The 15,441-nt window shown below is 38.4% G+C and overlaps 1 protein-coding gene and 1 long non-coding RNA gene across 2 annotated transcripts in view; both read left to right on the top strand.

Moving 5' to 3' along the window:
- LOC138667205 (uncharacterized) overlaps nt 1–15,441 on the top strand; it is a 202,341-nt gene that overhangs the window by 63,581 nt on the left and 123,319 nt on the right. The gene's annotated exons all lie outside the window — the stretch shown is intronic.
- On the top strand, nt 2,856–4,590 carry SOX3 (SRY-box transcription factor 3). Its single transcript, XM_069747035.1, has one exon. It carries the CDS (start codon nt 2,996–2,998, stop codon nt 3,917–3,919), a length of 924 nt encoding a protein of 307 aa, XP_069603136.1. The 5' UTR covers nt 2,856–2,995; the 3' UTR covers nt 3,920–4,590.

Genomic DNA, 15,441 nt, shown 5'->3' with positions numbered 1-15,441 from the left:
CACACACACACATAGATACAGTATATATACATATATCACACACACACATAGATACAGTATATATACATATATCACACACACATATAGATACAGTATATATACATATATCACACACACATATAGATACAGTATATATACATATATCACACACACATAGATACAGTATATATACATGTATCACACACATATAGATACAGTATATATACATATATCACACACACATATAGATACAGTATATATATATATATATATATATATATATATCACACACATATAGATACAGTATATATACATATATCACACACACATAGATACAGTATATATACATGTATCACACACATATAGATACAGTATATATACATATATCACACACACATATAGATACAGTATATATATATATATATATATATATCACACACATATAGATACAGTATATATACATATATCACACACACATAGATACAGTATATATACATATATCACACACATATAGATACAGTATATATACATATATCACACATATATAGATACAGTATATATACATGTATCACACACACATATAGATACAGTATATATACATATATCACACACCTACATATACAGTATATATACATATATCACACACACATAGATACAGTATATATACATATATCACACACACACATAGATACAGTATATATACATATATCACACACACACATATAGATACAGTATATATACATATATCACACACACATAGATACAGTATATATACATATATCACACACACATAGATACAGTATATATACATATATCACACACATATAGATACAGTATATATACATATATCACACACACATAGATACAGTATATATACATGTATCACACACACATATAGATACAGTATATATACATATATCACACACACATAGATACAGTATATATACATATATCACACATATATAGATACAGTATATATACATGTATCACACACACATATAGATACAGTATATATACATATATCACACACATATAGATACAGTATATATACACATATATCACACACCTACACATACAGTATATATACATATATCACACACCTACAGATACAGTATATATACATATATCACACACATATAGATACAGTATATATACATATATCACACACATATAGATAGAGTATATATACATATATCACACACATACAGATACAGTATATATACATATATCACACACCTACAGATACAGTATATATACATATATCACACACATATAGATACAGTATATATACATATATCACACACATATAGATACAGTATATATACATATATCACACACCTACAGATACAGTATATATACATATATCACACACATATAGATACAGTATATATACATATATCACACACACATAGATACAGTATATATACATATATCACACACATATAGATACAGTATATATACATATATCACACACATATAGATAGAGTATATATACATATATCACACACATACAGATACAGTATATATACATATATCACACACCTACAGATACAGTATATATACATATATCACACACATATAGATACAGTATATATACATATATCACACACATATAGATACAGTATATATACATATATCACACACACATAGATACAGTATATATACATATATCACACACTGATATAGGCCGACAATGTGCAACAAACATATGGCTAATAGCTAGCTCTCTCCCCTCATCTATAACTAACTAGAAATCATCTCTACTCTTTTTTTATTTCTACATTTCTGCACAAATACAGGTTGCACAGCCATATAGCTGAATTACAGGGAAAAGATCTATGATCCAGAACTTAGAATTAAATATAGTTATTCCATATATATATTCCATATATATATATATATATATATATATGTATATATATATATATATATATATATATATATATACATACACTATGGCCCATACCTGTAGAACATGTATTTTGTGTGTATATATATATATATATACACACACCCACATGTTCCACAGGTATGGGCCATAATATATATAGCTACTTTTCACAAAATGAAGGTTGTACATGTAGATTGATAGATAGATAGATACTGTAGATAGGCTGTACATATACAACTTTTATTTAGTGAAAAGTATATACAGCATATATATACACACGCACACACACTTTTTACTTTTCACACAGATTGTACATGTACATCGTATATATGTATACTATATATATATATAATACAATACACATATATTATATAAAACATGTATATATATATATATATATATATATATATATATATATATATATATATATATATATATATATACACTTTACCAGAACAGCCTGTATTTGTGTGAGAAGTACACCAAGCACACATATTGTATATATCCGCTCATTGTGCAGGTGCAGCCCATGTACAGCACATGTATATATATATACTTTACCTGGCCAGCCTGTATTTGTGTAGATACATAAGTCAGATATCAGGGGCTGGGATTAATACAGGGGATGGAGTTAGATGCATGTTACTTTGTGACTGTAGACCTTTCCCCGGCATCAGCAGCATTAGGTCCTGGCCTGACGCCAGTCTGGGGTGATGGAGCTGCAGAAGTTCCACAGAACCCACTGAGATATAAGTGTGACAGTAATAATTTCATAACTTGATTTAGAATAATTGCAGATTAACTATTTCTAGTGTGGAGGGGTGGGGGGGGACCTGATCGGGATGAGCTGTGCGGCTCAGTGGAGGCCAGGAAAGGGTTAACACGACTCTGAAATTTGAGAGTGGGGGTTGGGCTGTGGGGCTCTCACCTGATTGGCTGGCAGGACGTGATTAAAATGCAGTCAGTCAGAAACTCCGCACTTGTTATCTGGGGAAGTTTGTGTCCTGCGCTCAGACCGTCCCGTGGAGACACTGCAGCCTTCTCCTTCTCCTTCTTCTTCTTCTGCTTCTTCTGGCCTCCTCCTTTGGGTTTCTCCTGCGATCCCCAGCTCACCTCCGGCTCCCAATGTATAGCATGCTGGATCCAGACCTCAAGAGCCCTGTGCAGCAGACCAATGCACAGCCCGGAGGACCTGTGACTCCAGGGGGCAAAAGCAACGCGACCACTCCAGACCAGGACCGAGTCAAGCGACCCATGAACGCCTTCATGGTGTGGTCCAGAGGCCAAAGGAGAAAGATGGCTCAAGAGAATCCAAAGATGCACAACTCTGAAATCAGCAAGCGGCTGGGGGCAGACTGGAAGCTCCTGAGCGACCCCGAGAAAAGACCCTTCATAGATGAGGCCAAGAGGCTGAGAGCTGTCCACATGAAGGAATACCCGGATTACAAGTACCGACCCAGGAGGAAGACCAAGACCCTCCTGAAAAAGGACAAGTATTCTCTGCCTGGCAACCTCTTGGCTCCAGGTGTCAGTCCAGTAGCCAGCTCGGTTGGAGTTGGCCAGAGGATAGACACTTATGCCCACATGAATGGTTGGACTAATGGGGCTTACAGCTTGATGCAGGACCAGATTGGGTACACTCAACACCCTGGCATGAACAGCCCTCAGATCCAGCAGATGCACAGGTATGACATGACTGGTCTTCAGTACAGCCCTATGATGTCTTCTGCTCAGACCTACATGAATGCAGCTTCTACCTACAGCATGTCACCAGCAGCCTACAACCAGCAAACCTCCACTGTCATGAGCCTGGGATCCATGGGTTCGGTTGTCAAGTCGGAACCAAGTTCTCCACCACCTGCAATCACTTCTCACACTCAAAGAGCTTGCTTAGGAGACCTGCGAGATATGATCAGCATGTACCTTCCTCCAGGAGGAGATGCAAGTGACCCATCTTCCCTCCAGAACAGCAGACTACACAGTGTCCATCAGCATTACCAAAATGCAGGGACTGGGGTCAATGGCACTGTACCACTAACGCACATTTAACTGCTCCTTCTAAAGACACTTTGCTTGCCTGACAAGCATCTCCAGAATGCAGAAAACTTGAGGACAAGGAATCAAAAGGGTGGTTTGTTTTTATTTTATTTTTTCATCCTTTTTTTTGTTGTTGTTGTTGTTGTGTACAAAGTTTGCAGAAACTTTCCCTATAGAGCACAACATGCTGAGTACTGGGGGGGGGGGGGGGGGTAACTCCGAAATATGAGGTTACCTTCTTTTTTTTTTCTTAATAAGGATCTTTGTACCTTGAGTTCTAGAAAACTTTAATTGGGACTATTAACCATAATCCAATGTTTACACGTTTTTCTTGAGGCGCTCAAGATTTCCTTGAGTTTTATCCAAAACTGTAGCTTTTACTATTAACTTTTAGACTTTACAACAAAAAAACAAAAAACTGTGCAGGTCGCAAACGCAAGATCTTTTTTTTTTTTTTTTTTGCTTTTTAACTTTTATTTATAGTAAGATGTATTTTTTTCATTTCTGTAAAAACTTGTACATTTTTATTATTTTTAAGTTTGAGTCCTGTTTAAATGAAGTTTTACTGTGAATTGTTTTTAACATATCATCGAAAAAAAATAGTTTTTTTTTTTGTTTCATGCGGTTTTTACAGACTTTTTGAGTTGGAAGTAAAAACACAAATCAATAAATTTTCTAAAGAGGAATAACAGTTGACTCGTTTTTTTTTCCTGCATGAACGTCTGCTCAATTCTGGAACGATTGGTTTTAGTGCATGATATATGTGTGTGTGTGTGCTTTACTTTTACATTAATTATATAGATTGTTTTTTTCTTTTTCATTATGCAAACTCCCAAAACTATTTCCCATTAACTTTTATTCATTTTTAATGCCAGATTAATATATAAAAATATGTTCAAATTGATACAAACATTTTTTCCAATGCAAAATATGGTTTATTCAGGTCCTGTGCAATTGTACTAATTTGTGCTCCCAGGTTAATTTACCAATTTGTGCTCCCAGGTTAATTTTTCCTTTACAGTTGGTAACAGTAATGAGGTTTCCTAAAATATATATACTGTACAGAAAATAATTATTCCTTTTTAAATATTATAATTTACACTTTTTTATGCTTTAGAAAAAAAACATGAAAGGACTATTAAACTGTGAATAGCGTGTTTTACAGTCTTATGGGCAGAATCCTGCCTTGTGTTTTAAGAGCTAATAAATGTATATATTTCTATATTATACCCCTCTACACTATGATAAAAATCAATGTAGTGACAGACAACCTTAATCCATCTCTTCTCACACTAGTAAAACCTGTTAAACTTGGTCTTGTTTTCTCCAAGAAGTTTTTTTTTATTAATGGTATTACACAAGCTGATCAGCTTAATGTCAAACTATTCATTTCACAGCAAGGTAGATAGCTTGCAGCTATTAGCTATTTTTTTTATTATTATTATTCAGCAGATATAGGGAAAAGAAAATGAAGAATGAAAAGTTTAGGAATATTGATGTGTAGTTAAATAAATGATTTTTTTTTTTTAATTTTTGCCATGTAATTTATAGCATTTCTAGGGTATATGAGATAATAGCCATGGAAGGTATTATGCAAAGCCAACACTTGGGAATAGCTGCAATGACCAGTCATATACATATGTAAAGGCTTCCCTGAGGTTTGCAGGGCACAGCTGGCTTCTCTGGCCCCCACCTGCCATCTGTTGCTTTAAGAAGTTGTCTTTTCTTTAAGGAGCACAACTGGAGTCTGTCCTTTTAGAGAACTTTATGCATTGATTTTCTGCAATTTTCTGCACTGTCCGCCCATTAACATACAAGGTTTCATTGGGTCAATATATTTGTTTATTTAAGGGCATCACAGCCTAAGTCTTATAATATAATGATCGTCTTTACTAACCCTAGGCTATAATAGTTACAAGACTGGGGGTTGGTAAAAATCTAACATTTATTGAAAATATGGGTAATAAGCAATTTATCTAGATATAGAAACATAGTTTCAGCTCTGGAACTATTAACGATATTACATACTAATTATTATTATTATTTACTTATATAGCACCATTGATTCCATGGTGCTGTACATGAGAACTAATAGTAATAGTAATTAGCTATATACTAATGTAATATATCATATTCCATTTAAAAATGGCTTGTAGACTATAAAATATAAAGAGCAAGGTGAAATAATAGTCTAAATATAATAATGAAGAATGCTGGGACAAGGTTACTTTTAGAGCACCTGGTCACACTCTTGTAAAAAAAAAATCTGTATGCATTTTTTTAAGCATTTTGGGGACATCTTTTTTAATCTTTAATTAGGTGTTTTTTTGTTTTTTATTTTATTTGCGAAAGGTAAAAACGCCAGAAAATAAATACCCTAAAATTCAATGTTTTGAGAAAGAATGCTTGTTAAAACAAAAAAGGTAAAAAAAAGTCAGAAAATAAACCACTTAAAAATCAATATTCTGATAAAGAATGCTGGATAAAAAGGTAAAAAAGTCAGAAAATAAACATATTAAAAAACTCATATTTTTTTTTATAAATAATGCTGGCTATCGAAAAATAAAGAGAAATATGTCTATGAAGGCGCAACATAGCACTTTGTGAATCCAGCCTCATGATTGTGAAGTATCATCCTGCATGATGAGTTGCGCTCACGTGCCGTTCTTTAGGGAAAGTGTGAAACAAAGTTTCAATTATTGAACATTCTGGTATCAAAAATATAAATGCCTTTATTAATACATAGAAAGGGAAAAAGTTTCTTTTCTTGTGACCGTCCAAGGGCTCTAAGTAATCAGAAGTATTTACTACTTTACACAAATCTACATGAGATTCAATAAAACTTTTTTCATTTCTTTTTTTAACAACACCCTGCCTTAGAAATAAATAGAATTCATGAGCTGAACCATCATTATTAGTCGTATGCAAAAACCACAAGGCAAAATAAAATAAAATGTGGAATAATTAGAATTAGAAATAATGTAAATTAGATTTTTTGGGGGTTATACTTCCACGATGATCTTTTGTGTTGCAGATTTTTGAACACATAGTAGTCTATTTTGCTTAATGGGTGCAGAAAATCTGTAATATAAAAAAATCACCAAAATCTCATCATGGGGACGTAGGCGTAGTGACAAGTTTTCTACAATAATTAAACTTTACTTCGATGTCCTGGACCAATAGGAATCAGCGTAATCTATTATGGAATAACAGTAGTCTTCACTATTCTATTAAACCATGTAGTTATATTTTATTATCCTGTCCAATATGAGCCCATAAGCGACATCTCAATGTGTTTCTTCTGTAGGATACACTGCATATGTCGAGGAACCTTCTTCGATTAGCGGCACTTATGAATACTGCATTAATGGGATGGCAGTTTATGACCCTGGATTTGCATGAAAATGAGGACGGAAGATACATTAATGCTTTTGCTTGTCTTTCAATATTTTTTTTTTACATGTGATTTCTCGGAAAATAACTTTTAAATGATACATTCTCATGGGTTGTCAATTGGTGCGCGCAGGACATTAATACGTTTTCATCAGGTTATATCAATTCACAGAATATAAAATAATAAAACAAAAAGCAAAATCAAACCAAAACAACGAGCATTTGATACTTTTTTTTATGTCCTGAAAATACAATCAATCATCAAACTGATACGAACATACCAGATGATTTCCAAAGTTGCTTAGATGGTAATATTTTAGTTCACACATATAAAAGTGTCCCTGATCTCGAGGTACGGCCCGATGCCAAAGATCCAACATGCCCATACTTCTGTCTCTTGACATTTGCAGTTCAGGTGATGGTGGGGGCTCTATAGACCATTATACACTTTACCAATCCCACAAAACTGTGAGATGTTAACTTTGGATTCCCTTCCTACAAGTTAAGTTTTGAAGTTTTTGTTTTTTTAAACTTCCCTGGAAGTGTTACTTAATGTGTTAGGTATCGACAATGTGATATCCCATACTGACTAGAGCAACTCTGCTGTCTTTCCTGTGTGAAATCTGCAAAAATATGCATCTTGTTAAATTTCCGTTACATTTCTTTCCTATGGCAAGGACAAAAATCCACAGGTTTTTTTTGTGTGCGTTTGAACAGGGTTCCAGTCTGCCGCTATTTCCATCTACACTAGTAGGTGCTGAGATAGAAATACCCTGTAAGGTGAGTGATATGGCATGGCTTCAACTTCACTCAAAAGGGGCGACAAAAACCACTCTACATTGCATTTTGCTTTAGAAGGTGCATGAAAAAAGGATTCAAATATCATCAAGGAGTAGAACACAAGCCTGGGGTCATGCATGACAAGAGTTGTTGGAAAGACTTTATGTTTTGATACTCGTGCTGTAATAGGTCATCCCTTAGTGCATAGGATGCTTATGAGACTCTGTGCTCAGACAAGAATAGTGCTGTGCCAGATAAAAGCCTATGAACAGCAGAAACATAACATTATAAAATCCCTTGTCACTGAAGAAGATTGATCAGGAGGTTTAAGGTCTCGTTCCCTTATATTCGACTATTCATTGTTTATTCCCTCCCATAGTTTTCTATGAGATGGTTCCCGGTGTCCAGCTCATCTGTTGGACTAGTCTTGGTCCTGCCATGGACATCAGACCACTCCACAACTTGTTCATATGTTGCATCCAGTTTAGGCATTGAGCTGTCCGACAAATTGATTCATATGAAATTGAGTTATATAACAAGTAGAAAAATATATATATTTTTTGGCTAGGTTTTCCATTTCTGAGTTGTGTGTCCAGTTGTTTTTTAATCTCTTCAGATGCAAGTCGTGTTCAAGTGTGGAATACATTGGTGGATCAGAAAACACTGCATACCACATGGAGCTCATGGAGCTGGCTCTAGGACTCATCCGATGCCACAGCTGAAATCTAAAGAAATGATTATGGCATCACTTTCCCTCTGACATTCAACAACCATGTTAGAGGGATAAAACAGTGAATTCCCGCGTATACAGAAATTAGGTCGTAAGGGAGTTGTTTGGGACTGAAAGATGGGTAACCGATAGTGATGAGCGAGTGTACTCGTTGCTCGGGTTTTACCGAGCACGCTCGGGTGGTCTCCGAGTATTTGTAACTGCTTGGAGATTAAGTTTTCATCACCTCAGTAGCATGATTTGTGGCTACTAGACAGCTTGAACACATGTGGGGATTCCCTAGCAACCAGGCAACCCCCACATGTACTCAGGCTGGAAAATAGCTGTAAATCATTCAGCTGTGGCGATGAAAACTAAATCTCCGAACACTAACAAATACGTGGAGACCACCCGAGCAATGAGTACACTTGCTGATCACTAGTAACCCACCCTTAGGAAAGGTCAACAATGTGAGATCTATGGGTATCCAACACTGGTAAACCCACCAATCAGCTGAAATCTGCTCTAACTGACACTATATATAAGTTATGTACAGGGTAAAACACAGACCCCCTTACACTGCATAGTGGTCTCTTCTGAGTACTGCACCTTATCTCCCATTTAGGTGAATGAGCTTTCTACCACCTACCTTCTTACTATGGGTGCACACCCAAAATGGGCACTTGGAATGGGCTTGTTTGAAAATGAAGAATTTAGGGCTGATATCTCATAGATGGGTGCTTCTCAACTTTGTAAAGTAGTCGCTCTTATTATGTACACTTATGTGCTTTAAGCTATAAAATAGAAGACCCAGTTGATGGACCCCAGATGGATGAGAGAATCCATTCCATGCCTATTAATGCAGAGCTACTGACCACATGCAGTGTAGAGCCACCATCTGGAGCCATTTTTTTCACACATTTTCCATAGGTCCCAATTAAATCAGTTATGTAACATTTGGGTGATGATAATATTTTACCCATGTATTTGGATTTCTACCCCTTTGTCACATAAAGCTGTACGTATTACCGATGCCACGCAAATGCAACTGACTATGCTGCCATTAATAAATATAATACTCAATATCTTGTCATAGGTATAAAAAGACGTAAGTGTGAAAAAGACAAACACCCTCTGAAAACTAAGCACAATGAATTTCCACTATTATTGTGAATCTTCTAATATGAGGTACCAGCATGGCAGCATTACGCTGATGTGAATGGGGTTAAATCCCTATTGCAGTTGTCAGAGTGTGACTCTAAATTTATCACTGTAGCTTGAACTTCTTTGTTGAGCTAGCACACTGAGCACAGGCTGTTTTGGGATGCAGTGCCATCATGCAGAACCCCGGACCGGCATAGACAATCTGTGCTTCTCCAACTGTTGTTGAACTTCGACTTTCTTTGTGTTCATCCAGCTAGATATAGAGTAAAAGAAACTAGTCCACCCATGACGACTAAACTGGTGCACTTAGAGATATTGGCAGTAGTAACTGGAGAATCATGCATGAGCTACAATAACGGGTGAAGCAATTGTAACTTCGGTCTCATTTCTGTTTCCCAGTGTTAGCTTACTTTTGAAGCCAATCCCCATAAGTTTCTACCATTTCACCATTCTGAAGGTGGCCATACATCTTCGATACCAACTGTAGTCAAGTACTGTAATTCTGGCCAAGCATGTCAGCTTTTGGCAGGAATGGAAAGTGAAGAATAGAATGTTTCCAGATAGCTCTGGATACAACAGATATATCTTCCCTAAGAACCTAAACTTTGGGCATTGAAATTCAACCTGTATTATCCTTTCCTCTGACGTCATCTGTCATGAAAGAAGCCAGCGACCCTTATATTTATTAGATATGTAGTTTCTCCTGACAATTTTGTAGTCATTGATGCTAAAATAATCTCTACTGACTGGTTTTAAAAGCAAAAGTGTATAAAAACAAACTAATCAATAATTTAATAATCAAAAGAGGCGCCAGTGATGCCAGTAGGTAGGACATGGCTTGTAGCTGTCGGGTTCAGAGTTTCCTACAGTTGTGCTCAAAAGTTTCTACCCCGGCAGAATTTTTGCTTTTTTGGCCTTTTTTCAGAGAATATAAATGATAACACCAAAACTTTTTCTTCACTCATGGTTAGTGGTTGGATAAAGCCATTTATTGTCAAACTATTGTGTTTTCTCTCTTTAAATCATAATGACAACCCAAAACATCCAAATGATCCTGATCAAAAGTTCAAAAGACTGTCCCAATCAGTCCTCAACAATTGTGTCTCTACTTCGTATCCCTGTACCATGTAGGAATAATAAATACATGATGAAATATCAGTGGTGAGTGCCACTTTTACTTATCTTTTAACAAAGATTTGTTACAGTGCTTTTTCTAAGGTGAGCATCACCATTAGAGATGAGCGAATCCCTGGAGGTTCGGGTTCGGCGAACAGTTAAAAAAACTTTTTGTTTGGGTACCAGAACAGTACCTGACCCTGAACCCAGACCCCATTCACTTTGGCAGAACATCCAGTGTTTGCCACGCTGTCATGTGCATGACAGCGCGACAAGCACTGCCTCTGGTCAGCTTTAAAATGATTATCGCCAGTCAGAGAGCTGCGGTTCCCATGCTGTCAAATTACAGCGTGAGCCCGAAGCTATGATAAGAGGTCAAATGTTTACATCCGGTCACTGGAGTTGGCTTATGGGACTACTACTACTTAGATGTGCCAATTCTGGTGCTCTGCCAGGTTCATTCTACTTGCCCTGTGGCAAGTGGTGGGGTTGATGTCACCTTTGTATTGACCGGTGACATCAAGCCCGGTGAACTCACAACTGCACCGTGAAACTTTTTCTCATTGTGCTAGTGAGGTCCCCACAGTTCAAAGTCACATCTTGGAACGCAGCCTCAATGACCAGCAGTAACCTCGATGACGTCACCGCTAGTCACTGACGCTGCTCTCGCAGCAGCTCATTCCCCAGTGGTTCTCAGCCTGGATGGTTGCATCTTAGCACCAACCAGGTTGAAAACTGTTTATCCCCAGACATGGATTAGGGTCTGAGACAGAATGACAGACAGGTGAGGGATATGGTAATTTTATTATTTCTGTTTTTTTTTATAGGAGACATTGGTTTCGGTGAGTATAACTGTGTGTTAGGACTGGTGGAACGCACCAAGAGAGATGATATTGATGCGTTCGCAGTCCGGGGTCCACCGTGCAGGTGAAACCTGCTGCTAGGAAATGACAGACAATATGGCGGTATTCAAAAGTATACACGCGTGGGTTAAACCTCACCCAGCGTGAAGAAAGTGATCCTGTTGCGTCACAGGACCGCGGTACCGCACATAGAGCGCGAGCAAGTGGTCAGCGAACTAAACCCCAACAGGGATTGTAGTCCGATTAGACCCTTGCTGGCACTACATCGCTACTGGGTGTGAAAGGAATTATATAATTAAGGCACCGAAGTGCGAACTGTGCCGTGCTGGCAGGCACCACTAAGCACCCAGACGTGGGTCAGGAAGCGCACACTGGCGCGTGGCACCGCACTGGCGGTCACAGCAGTAGACGCTGACATGTGTGTGACACGTTGAGTGATAAGTCGGGCGCTAGATAGCAGCCATACTCCATACGCGAACAATCATACAATAGGGTAGGGGTATTTAAAGAACGACTTGCACTCACAACAAACACACGTATTAAATTGTACACTAGCGCATGGCCGTGCGGTCATGCGCAGTTTATATAGTTGCAGGACAGGAAGCGGCCACAGAAACTTTGCCCTTCCAAGACCTGCCAAGAGGACTAATAGAATGCGCTGCAGAGTCTGAGCACATGACCCTCGATCTCCAACGGGAGATCTTGCCCTGGGCATGCTCAGTGTGCGCAGACAATGACTTAGTCCCAGAGAAGTCCACTCGCTGCTGACCAGTATAAGCTTTACAGGCAGAAGCTGGAGAAGCAGCAGTAACTCTTCTCACAGAGTCAGACTGAGCGAGACGCTGGGATCGACGTCCCTGCAGAGCAGGCTCCACTGCGGCTGGAGGAGAATGGGAGACCGCAGCGGAGACGGATCGAGATTCCCCCTGTGCAGCAGAGGAAACTCGACTCCTAACACTGTGCTTGTTATTTTTAAATAAAAAAGTAAAACTGCATTTTTTTTAAATTTTAAATAAAGTACTTTATTCTTTCTGTGTGGTTATTTATAGTATAACTATAAGATTACTCATGGAGAGGAGTCTTACAAACGCCCCTCCATTACTAAGCCATGGTTTGATGTCACTGGACAATACAAAGGTGACATCAACCCCACAAATATGAACCCCATTTGCCCTGTGGTGGTGGCAAGTGGGGTTCAAGTGGGAGGAGTCAGGCAAAGCGCTAGAATTAGCACATCTAATAGATGCATCTTTTCTGGTCAGCTGTGATCTGCTATTTTTAGGCAGGGGGGCAATACTCATGACCCCTTACCAGCTTTAGAATACCAGCCCCAGCTGTCTGCTTTAGCTTGGCTGGTTGTGAAAAATTAGGGGGACCCCACATCATTTTTTATAATTATTAATTTAAATAATTTTTAAAAATGGCGTGGGGACTGCTCTATTTTTGATAACCAGTCTTGCTAAAGCTGACAGCTATGAGTTTTGCCTGGCTGGTTATCAAAAATACAGGGGAACCCATTTAAAAAAAAATAAATTACTTATTTAAAGTGCAGGCGCCGGCTGATGAATACTCCCATCATCCGCACCTGCTCTCGCTGTTATTAGCGGCAGCAGGCATCGGCTGATGGGAGTAGTAGTCTCATAAGCTGATGCAAATAACCGTGGGAACCTCGGCTCTTTGACAGGCATTAATGATTTACCATAGTAGTCTCTCATCAGTCGACGTCTACCGACCTGCACTAAGCTTTTTACCTCAAGTCACAGCTACGGGGTCACGCTGACATCTGACAGTGTGTCTCCGCATCTCTCTGACCGCTGGTTACAATCTTACCAGAGGTAACGTTACCACCTATCAGAGCCACCAGTTAGAACACAGCCTTAGTGGAAACTCGATCATTTACCAAATTTTGCGGAAAATGCTCAGGAATCCAAACACAAATCCGAATTTACAATGTTCGTGCTGACTTTGAGATTGGCGAACGTTTTCTGAACAAGCTTGCTCATATCTAAATAAATTAAATCACACTTTCCCCTGTCCCCAAAATCCGCTGCCTCGGAGTAACCCTTGACTCTGCCCTGTCCTTCAAACCACACATCCAAGCTCTCGCCACCTCCTGTCGCCTCCAGCTCAAAAATATTTCCAGAATCCTTCTTTTCCTCAACCCTCACTGTATCAAAATGCTCGTGCATGCCCTAATTATCTCCCGCCTCGACTACTGCAACATCCTCATCTTTGTCCTACCTTCTAACACTCTCGCACCCCTACAGTCCATTCTTAACTCCGCTGCCCAACTAATTAATCTCTCTCCTCGCTACACTCCTGCTTCCCTTCTTTGCAAATCCCTTCACTGGCTCCCAATTTCCCAGGGTATCCAGGTTAAACTACTAACGCTGACCTTCAAAACTATCCATAACCTTTCTCCTCCATATGTTTCCGAACTAGTCTCTCAATAGCTTCCCTCACGTAATCTCCGGTCCTCCCAAGACCTCCTTCTCTCCTCCACACTTATTCGCTCCTCACCCAATCGCCTCCAAGACTTCTTCCGAGTATCCCCCATCTTCTGGAATTCAGTGCCCCAACACATGCGGTTATCCACCACATTTGGATCCTTCAAAAGAAACCTGAAAACCCACCTCTTCAAAGAAGCTTACAGCCTGTAATGACCACACGGCCACCTCAACACCATCGGAGCTACTGCAACCCTCGACCTACTGTCTCCTTCCCCATAATCCTGTAGACTGTAAGCCCGCAAGGGCAGGGTCCTCTTCCCTCTGCACCAGTCTGTCATTGCTAGTTTTGTTTACTGTAAGTGATATTTGTATTTTGATGTAATCCCTTCCCATGTACAGCACCATGGAATTAATGGTGCTATATAAATAAATAATAATAATAATATATAATCATCATGTCTGAAATGTATCAAGTGTGACTGACAGCAGTGCCGATGTTTCTCTTGCATACCACTTAGATATGCAGCTGATCCTGCCAAAATCAGCAAGTTGGCCACCTTTATTACTATTACTAGTACGAGATTTTCTGACCAATTTTAATAACATAAGGTTAACTATAATAACAGACTTTTACAAGTCCAGCGAACAGATGTGTAAGTAGAAAATAAATGACTAACATTATAGTCTCATGGTCAAAACTTGGCTAAAGTTTTAACTACAGGCATAGCTCCCTATGCTTGCCAGTGCCAACTTTCCTTTGCAGATATATTTTTACATTAATGATCAAGTAAAGTAATTTCATCGGCCAGTCTTGCATCTGTGTTTACCATTTTAGCAAGAAGGCTCATTTTGTTTATTTCGATTTTAGACCTGCTGTCATGTAACAGCCATTGCGTTATCTGCAGATGACAACAATGGTGTTCCCAGCATTGAAGAAAACTATTGATGCACCTATCAAGCAATATTCAAAAAAATTGAAATTGTTGGTATAACTGACTCTCTAAGAGCCCCTCATTATTTTAAGGGCACTCATTATGACTAGCTTACTAAAATCTTGCC

This window comes from Ranitomeya imitator, chromosome 2 (assembly GCF_032444005.1).
Source record: "Ranitomeya imitator isolate aRanImi1 chromosome 2, aRanImi1.pri, whole genome shotgun sequence".
In the NCBI taxonomy this organism is placed as follows: domain Eukaryota; kingdom Metazoa; phylum Chordata; class Amphibia; order Anura; family Dendrobatidae; genus Ranitomeya; species Ranitomeya imitator.
This window is presented reverse-complemented; position numbering and strand designations above follow the sequence as displayed.